At 44.4% G+C, this 18,408-nt stretch overlaps 1 protein-coding gene across 5 annotated transcripts in view; it reads right to left on the bottom strand.

Annotated features, from left to right (window-relative positions):
- The window catches only part of KIF20B (kinesin family member 20B), a 257,621-nt gene that overhangs the window by 12,783 nt on the left and 226,430 nt on the right, over positions 1–18,408 (bottom strand). For all 5 annotated transcript variants that reach the window (XM_073585893.1, XM_073585891.1, XM_073585894.1 and 2 more), the window contains exons 31-33: positions 18,049–18,144; positions 16,526–16,646; positions 16,245–16,390 (exon numbers count right to left, since the gene is read on the bottom strand). In XM_073585893.1, coding sequence (XP_073441994.1) covers positions 16,245–16,390; positions 16,526–16,646; positions 18,049–18,144 — 363 coding nt within the window. The remainder of the gene's footprint in view (positions 1–16,244; positions 16,391–16,525; positions 16,647–18,048; positions 18,145–18,408) is intronic.

Genomic DNA, 18,408 nt, shown 5'->3' with positions numbered 1-18,408 from the left:
CGCGCCCGGCGCCATGATCGTCGCGTCCTGATGACGTCAGCGGTCGCGCTCCCAGAATCCTCTGCGCCGCTGACGTCGGTCTCCGCCCCCGGCTTCCCCTGCATGCAGGCGAAGGACGGGCGCGCGCGCAGGGGGAGGGCGGCACGTGGAGGAACCTCCGAAGGGAGGACATCGGGACGTGCCCGCACGAACCCGGGGCCCGGATCAGGCAACACCCCGGGGACTGCGCTACCAGCTGCCGACGGCCGGCGTCGCAGGTAAGTCAGCCCTGCAATTTAAACGCCGGGACGGCCCTGGGTCTTTCATCCTGACAGGCGCCGCCGCTGTCAGAGGGATTCCTTTCCAGGACAGGAACCCAACTGAAGCGGGGGAGAGGTGCCGCCCCTTATGTTTCAGTAGGTTCCTGTCCTGGCGGGGCGGATCCCTCTCTCATGTGGTGCTGTCATGGGTGAAGGGAAAATCAGGGGTAACGGATACTGATATTTAATAGTAATTTTGTTGAGGGCACGATAATCAATACAAGGCCTTAATGAACCATCCTTTTTGGCCACGAAAAAAAACCCAGCACCTAAGGGTGAAGAGGATGGTCTAATATGATCCTTCTCCAACGCCTCCTTAATATAGGATCGCATAGCCTCGTGCTCGGGTACAGATAAATTGAAGAGCCGACCCTTGGGAAATTTACACCCAGGGCTCAGTTCAATTGCACAGTCATAACTCCTATGAGGAGGCAAAGACGCAGACTCATTCTCACTAAATACATCATAAAAGTCCGCCAAATAGTCAGGAACATCATGCGACTGAGGAGAGGTGGAAAAAACCGGAGCCTCACTAAGGGCACACCGACAACCCCAACTCACCACAGAAACAGATTTCCAATCCAAAACTGGATTATGAATTTGCAACCAGGGAAACCCCAGAACAATGGTATCATGCAAATTATGCAACACCAAAAATCTGCTATTTTCTTCATGGTCTGGGGCGACCCGCATTACCACCTGGGTCCAAAACTGAGGTTTATTTTTTGCCAAAGGAGTAGCATCAATCCCCCTCAAAGGGATAGGCGTCCGCAGAGGTGTCATCGGAAATCCACAACGTTTAGCAAAATCTAAGTCCATTAGGTTCAGGGCTGCTCCCGAATCCACAAAAGCCTTGGCGGAAAATGTGGACAGGGAGCAGATCAGAGTAATTGCCAGAAGGAACATAGGTTGAACACCACCCACAGAAAACGTGTGTGCAAAACGTTTCTCTCGTTTAGGACAGACAGAAATAATATGCAAGGCATCTCCACAAAAAAACACAGCTTATTACGCCTTCTGAACTCCTGACGTTGCTCCCTGGACAAAACTCTATCACATTGCATAGGCTCAGACACTTGTTCAACAGGTGGCAACACCTCTCGTGCAGTCCTGCATTCATGTAAACGCCGATCAACCTGAATGGCTAATGACATAGAATTGTCAAGACCAGAGGGAACAGGAAATCCCACCATAGTATCTTTTACGGCTTCTGACAAACCCTTCCGAAAGAGAGCTGCCAAGGTATTATTATTCCAGGTAGTAAGGACCGCCCACTTTTGGAATTTTTGACAGTACAATTCTGCAGAATCTCGACCCTGGCTCAATGTCAACAGGGTCTTTTCAGCCTGATCAATAGCATTAGGTTCGTCATACAACAACCCCAAGGCTAGAAAAAATGCGTTCACATTAGTCAGAATAGGATCATCTGGTTTCAAAGATAACGCCCAATCCTGGGGATCGCCACGCAGCAAAGAGATGACAATTTTAACCTGCTGCGCGGAGCTCCCTGACGAGTTAGGCTTCAAGGCAAAAAATAATTTACAATTATTTTTGAAATACAAAAATTTAGACCGATCCACAAAAAACCCATCAGGAGTAGGGATCTTTGGTTCAGCAGCATGTGAATGAGCAAGGTAGGCGGAAATTCCCCGCACTTCCGCAGCGAGCTGCTCCACATGATCAGACAATTGCTTTATCTCCATTGAGAGAAAAAAAAATTCCCCCTACGCAGGGCTGTGGAGTCGGTAAGCCAAACCTGCAACTCCGACTCCGACTCCAACTCCACGACTCCGACTCCCACACATATTGCTTATATTTAAGTGAAAAATTTATTGTAGTACAATGTGAACCTCAGACATTTAATCATTTTTATGATCCCATAATCAAGATATTTAGATAGAACAGAATATATATTGGTGTACTACCCGGTTTTCATTCTTTTTGGTACAGATACGATATGGATAGACAGATATGGATAAATGGATAGATAGAGCAGATTTCTAATCTGCTTTTGCTATTGAAAACATTATCTATGAGCTCAAAAACCTTTCAGGTGATGCGGTTTTTTAAAAAGATGATCAGCTTTTGCAGCTGAAAAACGTATCCTCAAAAAACACAGGAAAAACGCTGTGTGTGAATGTAGCCTTAGATCAGGAATAGAACAGCCATTTATAGGACATTTCATAACTTTCCCAAATTCCTATGAAAAAATATTCAGCACATCCTGCATTGAATTACTGTACCCAATTTATTATATATTTTAGGAGTCGGAGTCGGTCCATTTTATACCGACTCCAACTCCACCAAAATGAGCACCGACTCCGACTCCACGACTCCGACTCCACAGCCCTGCCCCTACGGCCTCAGAGATATAGAGGAAAAAATATACACACTTTTTTTTTTGACAATTCTTTCCTGCTATTGAGTACCCTAGGATCTGCGGTATGGCTGGTGATTCTGTTATGAATGAGTCACCGTAGGAGGCAAAAACAGAAATACTAGCTAAGCCCAGAAAACCAGAGAAGTTGGCAGCTATAGGATCACAGACCCCTGAACCTATCAACAACAACTAGCAGTAGCCGTGGGGGGTTCCTACGGTGCCCTAGACCCCTCGATCACAGCCGGAGAACTACATAGCCTAAAGACAGAAAGGGAAATCTAAACTGCCCCAGAGCAGACCCCAAAGCAATAGGCAGCCCCCAACATATGACGGTGAAGCAAGATGAAAAAACACTCACACAGATAGAAAGATAGGCTGAGCAAACGATGGGGCCCAAGCTAACTACAAAGGACAGGATAGAAAAGCTGCTGTCTGTAATCCGCCAAAACCCTATCAAAAGAGCCAACAGCTGATAGGGAAAAAAGCCCTGAAGACGCTAAGCTTCAAAAAGACTATATCAGTACTCAGGTATTTTCTGAAGACAGAGCAAAAAGGAATTCAGCACACCCCAGCAGGTAATGGCAGAAATCCAGAAAAACAAGGAAAAACAAAAACAAAACACAAATGCAAAAAACAGAGCAGAGAACTTAGCTTTTGAGGAGCAGGAATCAGACTGGTCTCCTAGAATCTCTCAGAGAGATCACCAGCAAGGCAGAAGGGCGTCGGCTGCCTTATATCCAGTCAGAAATTCCCGTCACCCAGTCATCATCATCCAGCTCAGGTGCTTGGTAATCAGCCTCACTACCTTCCTTCACCAGAAGAGGGAGTTCATCAGACCTCAATGGTGAAGGGGAAAATGAACTCACAACACTGTGCTTCATGTTAGTGGCAAATTTAGGTCAATAATTTTTGCACTTATTTGTGAAAAAATCAGAAATTTGACGAAAATTTCGCAATTTTCAAATTTTGAGTTTTTATTCTGTTAAACCAGAGAGTAATGTGACACAAAATAGTTCCTAAATAACATTTCCCACTTGTCTACTTTACATCAGCACAATTTTGGAAACAAAATTTTGTTGTTAGGAAGTTATAAGGGTTAAAAGTTGACCAGCGACTTCTCATTTTTACAACAAAATTTACAAAACCATTTTTTTTTAGGAACCACCACACATCTGAAGTCACTTTGAGGGGTCTGTATGGCACAAAATACCCAAAAGTGACACCGTTCTAAAAACTGCACCCCATAAGCTACTCAAAACTACATTCTAGAAGATTATTAACCCTTCAGGTGCTTCACAGAAACTAAAGCAACATGGAAGGAAAAAATGGACATTTTAATTTTTCCAACAAAAATTTTCTTTTAGCATCATTTTTTTTTAAATTTTCACAAGGGCAACAGGATAAAATGGATCCTAAAATTTGTTGGGCAATATCTCTTGAGTACATGGATACCTTTTTGGGTGCACAGCAGGGCTCAGAAGGGAAGGAGCGCCATTTGACTTTTTGAATGGAAAATATGCTGGAATATTTAGCGGTTGCCATGTCGCGTTTGGAGAGCCCCTGTGTACCTAAACATTGGAGCGTCCCCACAAGTGACCCCATTTTGGAAACTAGACCCCCCCAAGGAACTTCTCTAGATGCATAGTGATCACTTTGAACCCCTAGGTGCTTCACAAATTGATCCGTACAATAAAAAAACAAAACAAAAAAGTACTTTTTTTTTTTTTTTCACAAAAATTTTCTTTTAGCCTCAGTTTTTTCATTTTTCACATGGGCAACAGGATAAACTGGATCCTAAAATTTGTTGGGCAATTTCTCCTGAGTACACCGATACCTCATATGTGGTCATAAACCACTGTTTGGGCGCACGGCAGGGCCCGGAAGGGAAGGAACGCCATTTGACTTTTTGAATGAAAAATTAGCTCCAATCGTTATCGGACACCATGTCGCGTTTGGAGAGCCCTTGTGTGTCTAAACAGTGCAAGTGACACCATTTTGGAAATTAGACCCCTTAAGGAACGCATCTAGATGTGTAGTGAGCACTTTGAACCCCCAAGTGCTTCATAAGTTTATAACGCAGAGCAGTGAAAATAAAAAATCACTTTTTCCACAAAAATGATTTCTTAGAACGCTATTTTTTATTTTCACATGGCTAACAGGAGAAATTAGACCACAAAAGTTGTAGTCCAGTTTGTCCTAAGTACGCTGGTACCCCATATGTGGGGGGGAACCACTGTTTGGGCGCACGGCAGGGCTCAGAAGGGAAGGCGCTCCATTTGACTTTTTGAAATGAAAATTAGCTCCAATCGTTAGCGGACACCATGTCGTGTTTGGAGAGCCCCTGTGTGACTAAACTTTGGAGCGCCCCCACAAATGACCCCGTTTTGTAAACTAGACCCCCTAAGGAACTTATCTAGATGCATAGTGAGCACTTTGAACCCCCAGGTGCTTCACAGAAGTTTATAACGCAGAGCCATGAAAATAAAAAATATTTTTTTTTCCTAAAAAAAAATATTTTTTAGTCCGCAATTTTTTTTATTTTCACAAGGGTAACAGGAGAAATTGGACCCCAAAAGTTGTTGTCCAGTTTGTCCTAAGTACGTTGGTACCCCATATGTGGGGGGGGGGGAACCACTGTATGGGCACACGTCGGGGCTCGGAATGGAAATAGTGACATTTTGAATTGCAGACTTGGATGGCATAGTCTGCGGACACCATGTTACATTTGCAGAGTCTCTGATGTGCCTAAACAGTAGAAACCCCCCACATGTGACCTCATTTAGGAAACTAGACCCCCAAGGAACTTATCTAGATGTGTGGTGAGCACCCCAAGTGCTTCACAGAAGTTTATAATTCAGAGCCGTGAAAATAATCATTTTTTCCTCAAAAAATGATTTTCTTACCTTGCAATTTTTTATTTTCACAAGGGTAACAGGAAAAATTGGACCCCAAAAGTTTTTGTCCAGTTTGTCCTGAGTACACGTCAGGGCTCGGAAAGGAAATAGTGACATTTTGAATTGCAGACTTTGATGGAATGGTCCTGCGGTCTTTACATTTGCAGAGCCCCTGATGTGCCTAAACAGTGGAAACCCCCACAAGTGACCCCATTTTGGAAACTAGACCTTCCAAGGAACTTATCTAGATGTCTGGTGAGCACTTTAAACCCCCAAGTGCTTCACAGAAGTTTATAACGCAGAGACGTGAAAATGAAAAAAAATCATTTTTTTTCCACAAAAATAATTTTTTAGCCCCCAATTTTTTATTTTCCCAAGGGTAACAGGAGAAATTAGTCCCCAAAAGTTGTTGTGCAATTTTTCCTCAGCATGCTGATACCCCATATGTTGGGGTAAACCACTGTTTGGGCACATGTCGGGGCTTGGAAGGGAGCACCGTTTGACTTTTTGAACGCAAAATTGGCTGGAATCAATGGTGGCACCATGTCGCGTTTGGAGACCCCCTGATGTGCCTAAACAGTGGAAACCCCTCAATTCTATCTCCAACCGTAACCCCAACACACCCCTAACCCTAATCCCAACCCCAACACACCCCTAACCACAACACACCCCTAACCCTAATTCCAACCCTAACCCTAATTCCAACCCTAACCCTAATTGCAACCCTAACCCTAATTCCACCCTAATTCCAACCCTAACCCTAATTCCAACCTATCCCTAATTGCAACCCTAATCCTAATTCCACCCTAACCCTAACTCCAACCCTAACCCTAACGGAAAAATAAAAATATTTTCTTTATTTTATTAGTTGTGCCTACCTATGGGGGTGATAAACGGGGTGTTTATTTACTTTTTATTTCATTTTGATCACTGTGAGAGTGATCAAAATGAATGAATGGAATCTGCAGCCGCAGATTCGAGCGGGAGCACTGCACATGCGCCCGCCATTTTCCAAGATGGCGGCACCCATGATCCGGGACTGCGGGACACCGGGAGCGACAGCGGCACTTGGAAGGTACTGAAGGGGGTGATCGGAAGCCGGTGGGGGAGCCGAGGGAAGCAGATGATGACAGCGGTGGCACATCGCTGCTGTCATTCAGTGGCAGGGGGGCAGATCGCCGGTGGGGGGGGGGGTCAGATAACTGTCTCCAGCCATGTCCGATGCTACTGCAGCATCGACCATGGCTGGTTTATAATATTTCATCAAATTTCATTGATGAAATATTACTATCGCTCTGATTGGCTGTTTCACTTTTAACAGCCAATCAGAGCGATCGTAGCCACGTGGGGGCGAAGCCACGCCCCCTGTGAAGTACAAAGCCCCCTTTCATTGATCCCGGTCACCCGACCCGCAGGGGGGCTTTTGAAGTCATGACAGCATATGCGTCATCGGTCGGATTGGCACCGACTTTCATGACGCATACGCTGTGTCACAGGTCGGGAAGGGGTTAGGGGCATAAAAATTACAAGCTTGAAAATCGAAATGTTTCAAAACTTTTAATCAAATTTTTGATATTTTCTTAAATAAATGGAAATGTTATTGACCTAACATGGAGTATAATGTGTCAGAAAAAAAACAAACTAAGAATCCATGGGATATGTAAAAGCATTCCAAAGTTAATACAAAAAATTGACACGTCATTAAAAATAGGTCTTGCGCAGAAAAAGAACAGCATTTTCTATTTGGATTAAAAATAGGTCTGTGACAGCAAGGTGAAAACCAGCTTCAGCGGTTATAGGGAACCTGTCATGTTGAAATCCATATATGATCTGAAGGGCAGGATGTTAAAGAGTCAGAGGCTCTGGTCAGATTGATATACATTTTTGTGGGAAAGTTTTTTGATATAACATATATTTTATTAACTGAAATCCCTGGTGCCTGTATGCATAAACGAGTCCAGTGGGTGGTCCCATCAGCGATTGACAGTGTTTCCTATGTGACCATACATGTCAATCACTGATGACAGCCCACCAGACTCATACATACAAACATGAATTTCAATTAATAAAAGAAGGAATTTTCATACTCCCCGTAATATCTATTTCTTGGAGCCTTCATTGGGGGACACAGGTAACCATGGGTGTATGCTGCTGTTGATAGGAGGCTGACACTAGGCACAAAAAGGGATTATCTCCTCAGCAGGGTACACCAACTGACACGCACACGGCTCGTCAGTTAGTGAAAAAGCAGTAGGAGAAGCAAGAACAAATAACTATTTACAGGCCCAAACGAGGCACACAAGTCCAACATAGGCACAAAAAAGCAAGGGTGTGTACTGTGTCCCCCAATGAAGGCTCCAAGAAAGATTTTATGGTGAGTGCCAAAAATAATAATATTGCTTCATTGGGGGACACAGGTAAAAGAGATGTCCTAAAGCAGTCCCAAGGGAGGGAACATACTATCGTGCTGTCCTTGAGAGGTAGAGACGCAAGGCTCAAACTAGGTTCAGTTTACGTGAGACCTTTCGATGGGATGGACAGAAGGACGGACAATATTCTCATTGATGTTCAACAGAAAGACTACCTTACGAAGGAATGAAGGAACCAATTCGCAAGACCACCTTGCCTGGAAAGACAAGGAAGCAGAGCGGCAAGAGAGCTTTTAATTCTGAGACCCGTGAGATAGAAATGATTTCAATTTAAAAAAAAAAAAAACAACATACTTTCCAGGAGAAAAGAGAAGCTGCGTTGTCCTGAATGGATTCTAAGGGAGGTCCATGAATAGCGCTTAAGATTAGATTGATCCCATGGATTCACAGGGGGTCGATTTGGTGACGCTAGGTGGGCAACACCCAGAATGAAGGTCTTGACCTGGGGACGAGGTGTCATTTTCCACTGAAACGGAACTGAGAGCGTGGATACCTGACTATTGAGAGTACTAAGGAACAAACCAGACTCTAGCCCTGATTGTAAGAAAGAAGAAAGCCAGGAAGGAAGGGAAAAAGACATGGGAGCTGTGTGGCTATCATCACATCAGCGAAAGGCGGCTTTCCAGATCCAATGGTAAATGCGTGATGACGAAGGTTTCCTTGCCCTGATCATGGTCTTGGATTGCGGTCTCAGCGACCATGCAAATAAATTGAGAGACTGGGAATACTGGTTGAAGAGGGGACCCTGAGAAGGGAGCTCTGGGAGTTTCCAAGGTATATCCGTGAGTAGGTTGACTGAGTACCAGGCTCTGCTGGGGCCACTAGGATGACTGGAAAACGTTCCGCCTTGATCTTCTTGACGAGTCTAGCGATCAGAGGAAGAGGTGGAAAAAAGTATGGAATTGAAACAAGGGAATGACCAGGGCATTGCAACTGACTGCCTGGGGGTCAAGAGACCTGGTCATGGAACGAGGGACCTTGTGATTCATCAGAGATGAAAACACATTGATGTCGCGAGTGCCCCACCTTTGACAGATCTGATCGAACACAGAGGGGTTGAGGGACCACTCGCCCGAGGAGAGACCCTGATGGCTTATTAAGTCGGTGGCCCAGTTGTCCACGCCTGGAATGTCCACTGCTGATATTGCTGTTACGTGCCAATCAGTCCAAGTTAGAATCCATGAAACCTCTAACATAATGGGCTCGCTCCGAGTCCAGCCCTGGTGGTTTATGTAAGGCCGGGTTCAGATTGCGTTATGGCAGTCCGTCTAACGGATTGCGATAGATCTCGGCATTAACGCGATGTAATGCATCAGTTAACGCTGCCATAGACTGTCATAATGTGGCGCATCACTAACCCATGTCCTAATCGGCATGGGTTAGTGATGTGCCGTCATGCTGTGACGGACCCTCAGACGCGGTCTGCAGCGTTCGAGGGTTCGTCACTGCTAGCGCAGTTAGAGCATCTGCGCTAGTGTGATCGCATAACTTGTTCCAAAAAAGGCAGTTGCATTAGCGCAGTCCGTTTAACGCATACGTTGAACAGATTGCCCTAATGCTATATGAACCTGGCCTAAGCCATGGCATTGCCTGAATTAAGGCTAAGTTCACTCTTGCGTTTGGGTGCTCTGCGTACTTCTTCCCTTCAGATCCGCATAGATGCACGTACATCCTGCGTACCTATCTTTAACATTGGGTACGCAGGGACATGCGTTGTATGCGGATGCGTCGTTTTGACTTGCCCGCCGACAGCACGGGAATGCAACATGTTGCATTCCTGTATAAGCCTACATAGAAATCTGAGTATAACGCCAAAAAGTCAAAAAACATAAATGGTTGTAATATCAAAAATATTCGCTCTTTATTAGTACAGGTGCAAAAAAGGTGTACATTTCAAAATGCAATCATATGATCAGATATCGGACATAACACTGAGAAGAAAGGGGATGGATACGCCACACACGCATAGTAAATGCAATGGTACAAAAAATGATAATATATAACCCCAAAACTGCATAGAAACTTGTACCCATGCTATAGAGTCTCACACTTGGCCGTCTAATGTATCTGCCAAAGTAAAGTTCATGCCAAGGGACATGGGGAGTTCATACAGAGCCTTCCATTAAAGTGCTGTGTGCAGAAAGGTGTGGGGAAAGAATGAAAAGGTAACCATGCTTACCCATAAGGAAAGTGCATATGCGTAGTGTCCAACCCCAGAGCCCCTACGCACGTTTCGCGCTGCCCCCCGATGAAGCCCAGCGCGAAACGTGCGTAGGGGCTCTGGGGTTGGACACTACGCATATGCACTTTCCTTATGGGTAAGCATGGTTACCTTTTCATCCTTTCCCCACACCTTTCTGCACACAGCACTTTAATGGAAGGCTCTGTATGAACTCCCCATGTCCCTTGGCATGAACTTTACTTTGGCAGATACATTAGACGGCCAAGTGTGAGACTCTTTAGCATGGGTACAAGTTTCTATGCAGTTTTGGGGTTATATATTATCATTTTTGTACCATTGCATTTACTATGCGTGTGCGGCGTATCCATCCCCTTTCTTCTCAGTGTTATGTCCGATATCTGATCACATGATTGCATTTTGAAATGTACACCTTTTTTGCACCTGTACTAATAAAGAGCGAATATTTTTGATATTACAACCATTTATGTTTTTTGACTTTTTGGCGTTATACTCCGATTTCTATGTAGGCTTATATATTTCTAAGGGAGTTGCCCTTTTATTTATGCCATTATGAACGTCCTTTTTTCTAGATAGGAAAAAGTATTATGTTCATTGCTATGTTGGATCATGTTAAAATGTTGCATTCCTGTGCAGTTGGCAAGCACGTCAAAACGACGCACGCGGACGCATCCACATACAACGCATGTCCCTGCGTACCCAATGTTAAAGATAGGTATGCAGGACATATGCGCATCTATGCGTATCTGAAGGGAAGAAGTACGCAGCCCTACATAGAGCACCCAAACGCAACTGTGAACTTGGCCTAACACAAGCACAAAATTAGTTAATGTTGTGTGACCATTCAGAGTATATAACCTATAGATATGAAACACAGCTACGAATAAAATTTTAAAATTCATTGATCATTTATTAAAATTCATTAAGACATGATAACAAAACAAAAACTCAACAGGAAGACAGCGGAAGAAAAAGAAATGATTTAGTTAAAATCAATATGTCCATTACAGTCAGTAAACTACAACATCTGAAAAGCATGGAAAATATTAATTAAATGTCCATATTTCATAAAAATTTAAATACAACGCATCGGATTAGATGATAAATAAATACTAGGGTAATGACTAAAATAAATTGGGCTCAGCGCAGGATGTGCGGTAAATGTTATCATAATTTGAGAAAGTTATAAAATGTATTATAAATGTCTGTCCTGCTCCTGATGTAAGGATTTAGGCTTTTAGTTGAGATGAATCTGTGCTGCACTTTATGTCCTTGCTCACTAGTGAGACAGTACTGTGGAGTTGGAGTTTGAAGTCAGGGAAATTGACGAGTCGGAGGTTAGGCTTACCGACTCCACAGTAGTGCCTGCTCGGAGAAGAGAGTCAATGGCTGGAAGAATCCGGGGACTTGAGCTGTGACCCTTGTGGGGGGGTGGGGGGGGGACATGAAAAAATGTCTGCATGGGAGAGAAGGCAATTTTTTCTTGTAATCTGTGGTAACGATCTCCCTGACCCAGGCATCAGATAGATATGGAGAGCCAGGCGCTCCGGTAAAGCAGAAGTTGGCCGCCCACTCTGAGAAGATTCTCGGGTGGGGGTGACCAGTGATGCAGAAGAGAATCAATTGGATAGGGAACCAGAGGGTTTGGCAGCGCGACATAGCGCCATCATGGGGCAGGTTTGAAAGAATGCTTCCTACTCTCCCGCTGGGCAGGGGAATGATCTCACTGGGAGGAGGTAACGGAGGCGTGTGCGCAATCTGGTCTGCAAAATCAGCCGGAGAGGCCGTTGATCGGATGCCCTGCCAAAGGAGCTTTGCCTAGGCCAAAACCGAATTGGCTATTCATGTGGCAGCGAATGCGCGACAGAGGGAGGAGGTGTCAAGCAGCCTCAAAGGCGGATTTGGCTACAGCCTTGATCTGTCAGTGGAGTCCTTACGGGAGGAGCCACCAGGGAGTGACAGGACAGTCTTAGTTGACAGCCTTGAAACTGGAGGGTCCACGGCCAGGGATTCTGCTGAGATCAGGACCGAAGGGATACAAGATATTCAACTGTCTTCTACCTGGGAAGCGCTTTTCTAGGAGTTCCCACTGCTTTGTGAAGATTCCCTCAAATTCCTTGTGATTGGAAAAACACCCAGGGAGGGAGTTTTGCCTTTTTGAATGAGAGAGTGATTTGGGGTAGGACACTCCTCTTCCTTAATACTTAGGATCTGATTGACGGCAAATATCAGGTTGTCGATCATATCCTGGAGCTTGGAAGTTTGGTCTGTGTCGGGATCAGATTCCGACTGGGAATCAAAGTCGGATCCCAGGGACATTCAGGGGAGGAGGAATGCAACACTAAGGGCTGAAGGGTGTAAAGGGAGAAGAGGAACCAGACAAAAACAAGTGTGCCCACTTCTTGCAACCTTGATCTGCCATGCAGAGGGGTAGGTGCCTGCGATTCGTCCTGAAGAACAATTGGAGCATTGATGGCTGACAGGTTAGGTAAACGTTCAAGGACCTGCAATAGGGACTGGGATACCTTACTTAGGTAATTAACTGATTGAGAAATGGCAAAGGGGGAGGGTGTGTGCTTTCGTCTCGGGCGGCTCATTTGAGACTTGCATGGTGGTTGGGCTGCAATTTGGACAGAAAGCCGAGGTCTGACCTGTGGGCCACTTCTTTTTACAGTGGGCACAGGTATTGTGGATAATAGTGGGGGAGGGATAGGAGCAGGGCTTCCTAGGTCTGGGAATATGTAGAGGTCTGGGCAGAAGGGCTAAGCCTAGGAGAGAAGACAAAAAAAATATAGCCTGGACAGAGTCTACCCAGTCCTGGATGCAGAGAACCTCATGTGGAGAGAGGCCGCTGCTGCATAGAAAAACAATGCTGTGGAAACGCAGAAGGCAATGTAACACAATCGGAGCTGGAGACAGTGAAGGAGAAGGAAGGGGTGAGCCCAGGTAAGGCACGCTGAAAGCCCACGCTGAGAGCGAAGTGACCGCAAGTGTTCGAGCGCTTCAGATTGGCTGAAGTGCACAGACTGGGGCATGGAAAGGAAAAAACAGGCACTCCCCATAGGACGGAAAAACGAGAGCGAGCCTGACAAGCTGATCGGCTGGTACGCACGGGGGGGGGGGGGGTTTGGAGACGGCGTGACAAGGAAGAAGGGCCCAGAAAGCCTAGGGACTAAATATTTAGTCTATTTCGGTGGTTGCACTTTCTTCTCCATTCAGAAGATGACATCAGGAGCCTCCCCACTCCCCAGGTGAGGGGGGGTGGGGTGGAGATGTCATTAGAAACAGGCATCCTCTCTCGTACCGTCGTGGTCCCAGACGGTGAAGAAGATGGTGTCCACCCTGAGGGAGGAGGGTCACTGAGGAGTGACAACTGTCTTCCTCCCGGCCCGCTCAAAGGAGAGGGCTGGGGTGAGGAACAGGCAAGGACCGGCAGCCATGAACCGCCCTAAGACATGCTTGTGAAGTGTCCAGGGGTAAAGTTCTGTCCAGCAGACCAGAGAGTACGATGTGGACGCAACACACTGTTCTCTCGGTTGCTTACATTTTTGGGAAAAAAGGGTGAGAAGTTACACCCTGTAGAGAAGAACTTGAAAATTAAAACAGAAAAGATTAATAGGACACAACAAGGTGACCAAAGGAAAAAAAAAACAAACAAAAAAACACAAACAAACAAATCTGCAGTCAGATCCAGGTCTGCCTCCTACTGACACTACGCTAAAACTGACAAGCTTTGTGCCAGTCGGTAGGTGTACACTGCGGTGGAGGAGCTAACTTTTCTTCCCTAGTGAAAGCCTCCTAGTGGCAGCAGCATACACCCATGGTTACCCGTGTCCCCCAATGAGGCAATAAAGAAATACAAGTTGTGCTGAATCTTTTCCAACAAACCTCATTCTGCTCAGCTTCTCCTTTTCTATACCATGCTGTCCACAGATTGGACGGCATGTACGTAATTGGTTCCCTTTAAGTAAACAGGCAGCTTATAACTGTCCACGACTTTAATAGTGATCCCTTAGCTGTAGGACAGTTCATCAATATTACAATCGGTGAGGGATCAATCACACATGACTCCAACTAATCAAAACTTAGCAGAGCCACAACGGCCAGAAGTACACAGTGTACAGAGGTGGAGAACCACATCCGGGTACAATGCCAAGTGAATGTTCTCAGGTAATGCAGCTCAGCTGCCTGTCAGTGTGAAGGGAGCTGAGATGCATTACCCATGAATGGTAACTGTACTGTATACGGAGCTGTGGTACCAGCTCAATATACTACGTACTCCATGACATTTCAATTATACGCCTTCATTTCTTTCTAAGAGGGGGCCATAATTTTCTTATTTTTCAATTCCTTCAGCCGAATGAGGGCTTGTTTTTTTGTGGTTGTACTTTTGAATGACACCATTCATTATATCAAATGTTGCATTGAAAAGTGGGAAAAAATTTCCAAGGGTGCTGAAGTTGTAAAAAAACAAAACAAACCAAAAACAACCACAAAAAAAAAAAAAAAAAATTGCAATTCCACAATTTTTTTTCTTAAAAATTTACCATGTTAAATATACTATACAAATGACCTGATGTGATTCCCCAGGTCAGTACGAGTATGCAGATACCAACTATGTATAGCTTTGTTTTTTTGGTTTTTAGCGGTGTAAACAACTTTTGAAATTTGAAAGAAAAATTTTTTTCCGCTTAGGTCATCATTTACTGTGACCTGTAACGTTTCCATTTTTTGGGATCTGGGACTGCGTGAGGAACTTACTTTTTACTTCCTGACCTGACATTTTTATCAATACCATTTTCGGGTAGATATGATATTTTGATCGCCTCTTATTACATTTCACTGCAATGTTGCGGCAGCCAAAAAAACTTAGTCCTGGGGTTTTTATTTTTTTCTTGTTATGCCGTTTACCGATTGGATTAATTCACTTTATATTTGGAAAAATCGGACATTTCTGAAAGCAGAGATACCAAATACCATATTTTTCGGACTGTAAGATGCACTTTTGTCCCCCAAATTTGGGAAGAAAATGGGGGGTGCCGGATGTAGGCTTACCAGGGGGTGGGGGTTGTGGCAGTGGTAGAGCAGGGTTCCTTCCTCAGGGTTACGGCGGCAGCAGAAGTGTGGTGGATGCTGTGGCACAGTGTTAGCAGTGAGCAGAGTGCATCATTGGTTTCCTGGCTGCCATTTTCCTGAAGCCGTGGGCCATCATAAGCAGCGTGTGCACAGATTGGGATCTCGGCTGAATATTCACCCCATTCCATTAATATTAATTCCTCTTAAGTATCGGCACACGAGACCGCCCGGCAGCTGCAGGAAGGCTCCGGGTGCTCGCTAGAGAGCAACAAATACTCACTGCTTTGTGCGCACACAGTCCCGGCGTGCAGAGTATTGAGTATTCCGGCAGCTGCCCTTTGGCTTCCAAACAGCGCATGACTTCCCTGCCATGCGCTGCTTACAAGTATAAAGCAGTTGCTGGCATCGAAACAGGATGCTGCGAGGGAGAGCTGGGAAGGTAAGTGCAATGTTTGTTTTTTTTAATGTTTTCTGATGGGGCCAATGTATACCAGGACCGGAATGGAGGCCAATCATACCAGGTTATGGATGGAGCCCTGAATACCAGGATAGGAATGGGGCCATGCATACTAGGATGAGATGGGGAAATGTATAACAGGTTAGGGATGAGGGGGACCATTCCTACCAGGATAGGGATATAGGGAAAAGGGGGCCATGCACACCAGGATAATGATGAGGGAGCGATGCATACTAGGCTAGGGATGAGGGGGGCCATGCATAGCAGGGTAGGGATGAGGGGGGCCATGTGTATCAGGATCGAGATGAGGAGACCATGTATACCAGGTTAGGGAATATTAAGTACAGAATTGACCACTTTTTTGGTTCAATTTTTTTCTTCCTAATTTCCTCCTCTAAAACCTAAGTGCGTCTTATAGTTAAAAAAATATGGTACATTTTTAACCATTTTTACACAATTTCAAATAATACAAAACATGAATTCATGAACTAAACGGATTGTGCACTTACTGCATGAGCAGGGATGTCTAGTGGAGCAGAGATTTCAGTACTGTATAATTTTCTTCGGGATTTTTTCGGCTTACTTTCATCAGCATTTTGGCCATTGTTACCACCTGTTGGCTTAGGGGCTCCTATAGTTTGAAGGAATTTTTTTGCTGGGGGGGTAAAAAAAAAAATAAAAAAAAAATAAAAATCAGTGCTTCCCTTAATATCCTTGTCCCAAAATCAATTCAATTTAGAGGGTAAAGAGTAAAGGAATAAAGAAGAGCACAACACTCAATGCACAATACCTTTGGTCTGAAAGATGGAAGGAGAACTTTGTAGGAATTCTCCAAACTTCTGTAATGTTCTATCTTTCTTCTGAGTTGATGCTGTACTTGACATTGATGGCTGCTTTTTTAGTGACTGTTTCTGAAAGCAGAAATTAATTTTAAAGTTCCGCACATACAGATGTCATCTCATTTCTATGTAAAATGAAAATTATGCCAAAGTAAGATTAACAAGTAATAACGCAGCGCTAAGTCTAAGGCTGTGTGCACACGATGCAGATTTCCAGCGGTTCCGCAGCGGATTTTACCGCGCAGAAACGTTGCATATCTGCATTGTGATGTACAGTAGCCTTAAAATCAATGTAAAAAAAAAAAAAAACCGCTGTGCAGACGCTGCGGATTTTCCCGCGCGATTTTCCCGCGGTACAAAATCCGCAGCATGTTACTTCTTTTGTGCGGTTTTCCATCTACCCTGTCACCAAATCCGCAAGGGGAAAACCGCGATGGAAAACCGCACAAAAACCGCATGAAAAATGGAAGAAATCCGCAGGAAAAATGCAGGTCATTTGACCTGCGGATTTCTTCCATTCTGCGCGGAAAAATCCGCAGGGCCAAAAAGTCCGTCTGCACTCAGCCTAAAGACTGAGGAAAAAAATATGTATAAAAAGAACAGGTATGACTACACATGTGATACACTCTCAGCCTGGGTGTCTATGTTGCAGCAGTAATTTTTACCAATTTTACTCCAAAATGTGTGTGTCCATTTGCCACAGAATGTTCATGAGGTTTCAACCACGAGGCAGCGAAAGCATAGAATCCTAGTCTTAGGGTTCATATACTTCAGAAGGGCTTTTTCGATTTTATTGATATGTAAATCCCAGGGAGTATTGCCTCACTTATAAATCTATTTAACCATTAGACCCTATATCAAAGTCATTGGAATCTGTCTGTATATTTTTGTTGCTTAATCCGAGAGTCGCATGATATAGGGGCTGAGTCTGATTCCAGTGATTTGTCACTTGCTCAGCAGCTTGTTATGGTTTCAATACAATCAGTGTTTTATCAACAAGAGATTATCGCTAATGGACTAGGTTGCAGGTGCAGAACAGTCATGCTAATCTGTGTAATCCCGCCCCTACCACTGATTGACTGCTTGCTGACAATGTACAGTGTACGCAGGAAGCTGCCAGTGTTGTGGACAGAGATACATCTACAGAAGAGAAAACTGGGATTCTATCAAAACTGCATGAAGCAGCCCAGTAAGTGATACATTGGCGGAATCAGAGTCTCTGCTCCTACATCATTCAGCTATCAGATTACATAGCACAAGCCTGCTGATATATTCCCTTTAGAAACCATCACAAATACAGAACTAATCAATGATTAATGCCACCACACACCCAGGCAAATAAAGCTACCTAATTATTCATAAGAATTGATCTGAGAAAACAGATGGCATTATAACAGAGATATATTCCCGAAATATCAAGTTCATCTGCTCCTATGGTAGAGTCAGAAAAAAGAACAAGTCTAGAGATACGAACCTTGGAGCTGTAGATGGTTGCTGCAGGAGTTGCCAGGGATGAGGGGGTCATTTTATTAGTTCTTGTATTTTTCCTATTTTCACTTTTTACAGTGTCCTTATCGAGAAAAGAAACAGAAATAATGTGTATTACAAGCTTTTGGCAGGACACTTTTTTTTATTTTATTTTTTTTTTTTTTTTTTTAGAGTTTCAATAACTCAAGGAGTAAAAAGAACCACTAGATAGCGATTGATACTGAAGCCATGAGGCGTCTCCACGCTCTACCCAGAGATGGTCATCTGGCTTCTGTACATGATACAGTGCTGTATCGATGGCTAGTTCGCCATTTCTGGAGGTAAAAGCATTGGAAATTAAGCTCGC

This window comes from Dendrobates tinctorius, unplaced genomic scaffold (assembly GCF_039654945.1).
Source record: "Dendrobates tinctorius isolate UK_male_01 unplaced genomic scaffold, ASM3965494v1 ptg000089l, whole genome shotgun sequence".
In the NCBI taxonomy this organism is placed as follows: domain Eukaryota; kingdom Metazoa; phylum Chordata; class Amphibia; order Anura; family Dendrobatidae; genus Dendrobates; species Dendrobates tinctorius.
Note: the sequence above shows the minus strand (reverse complement) of the source record. Positions and strands in the feature narration are given on the sequence as shown.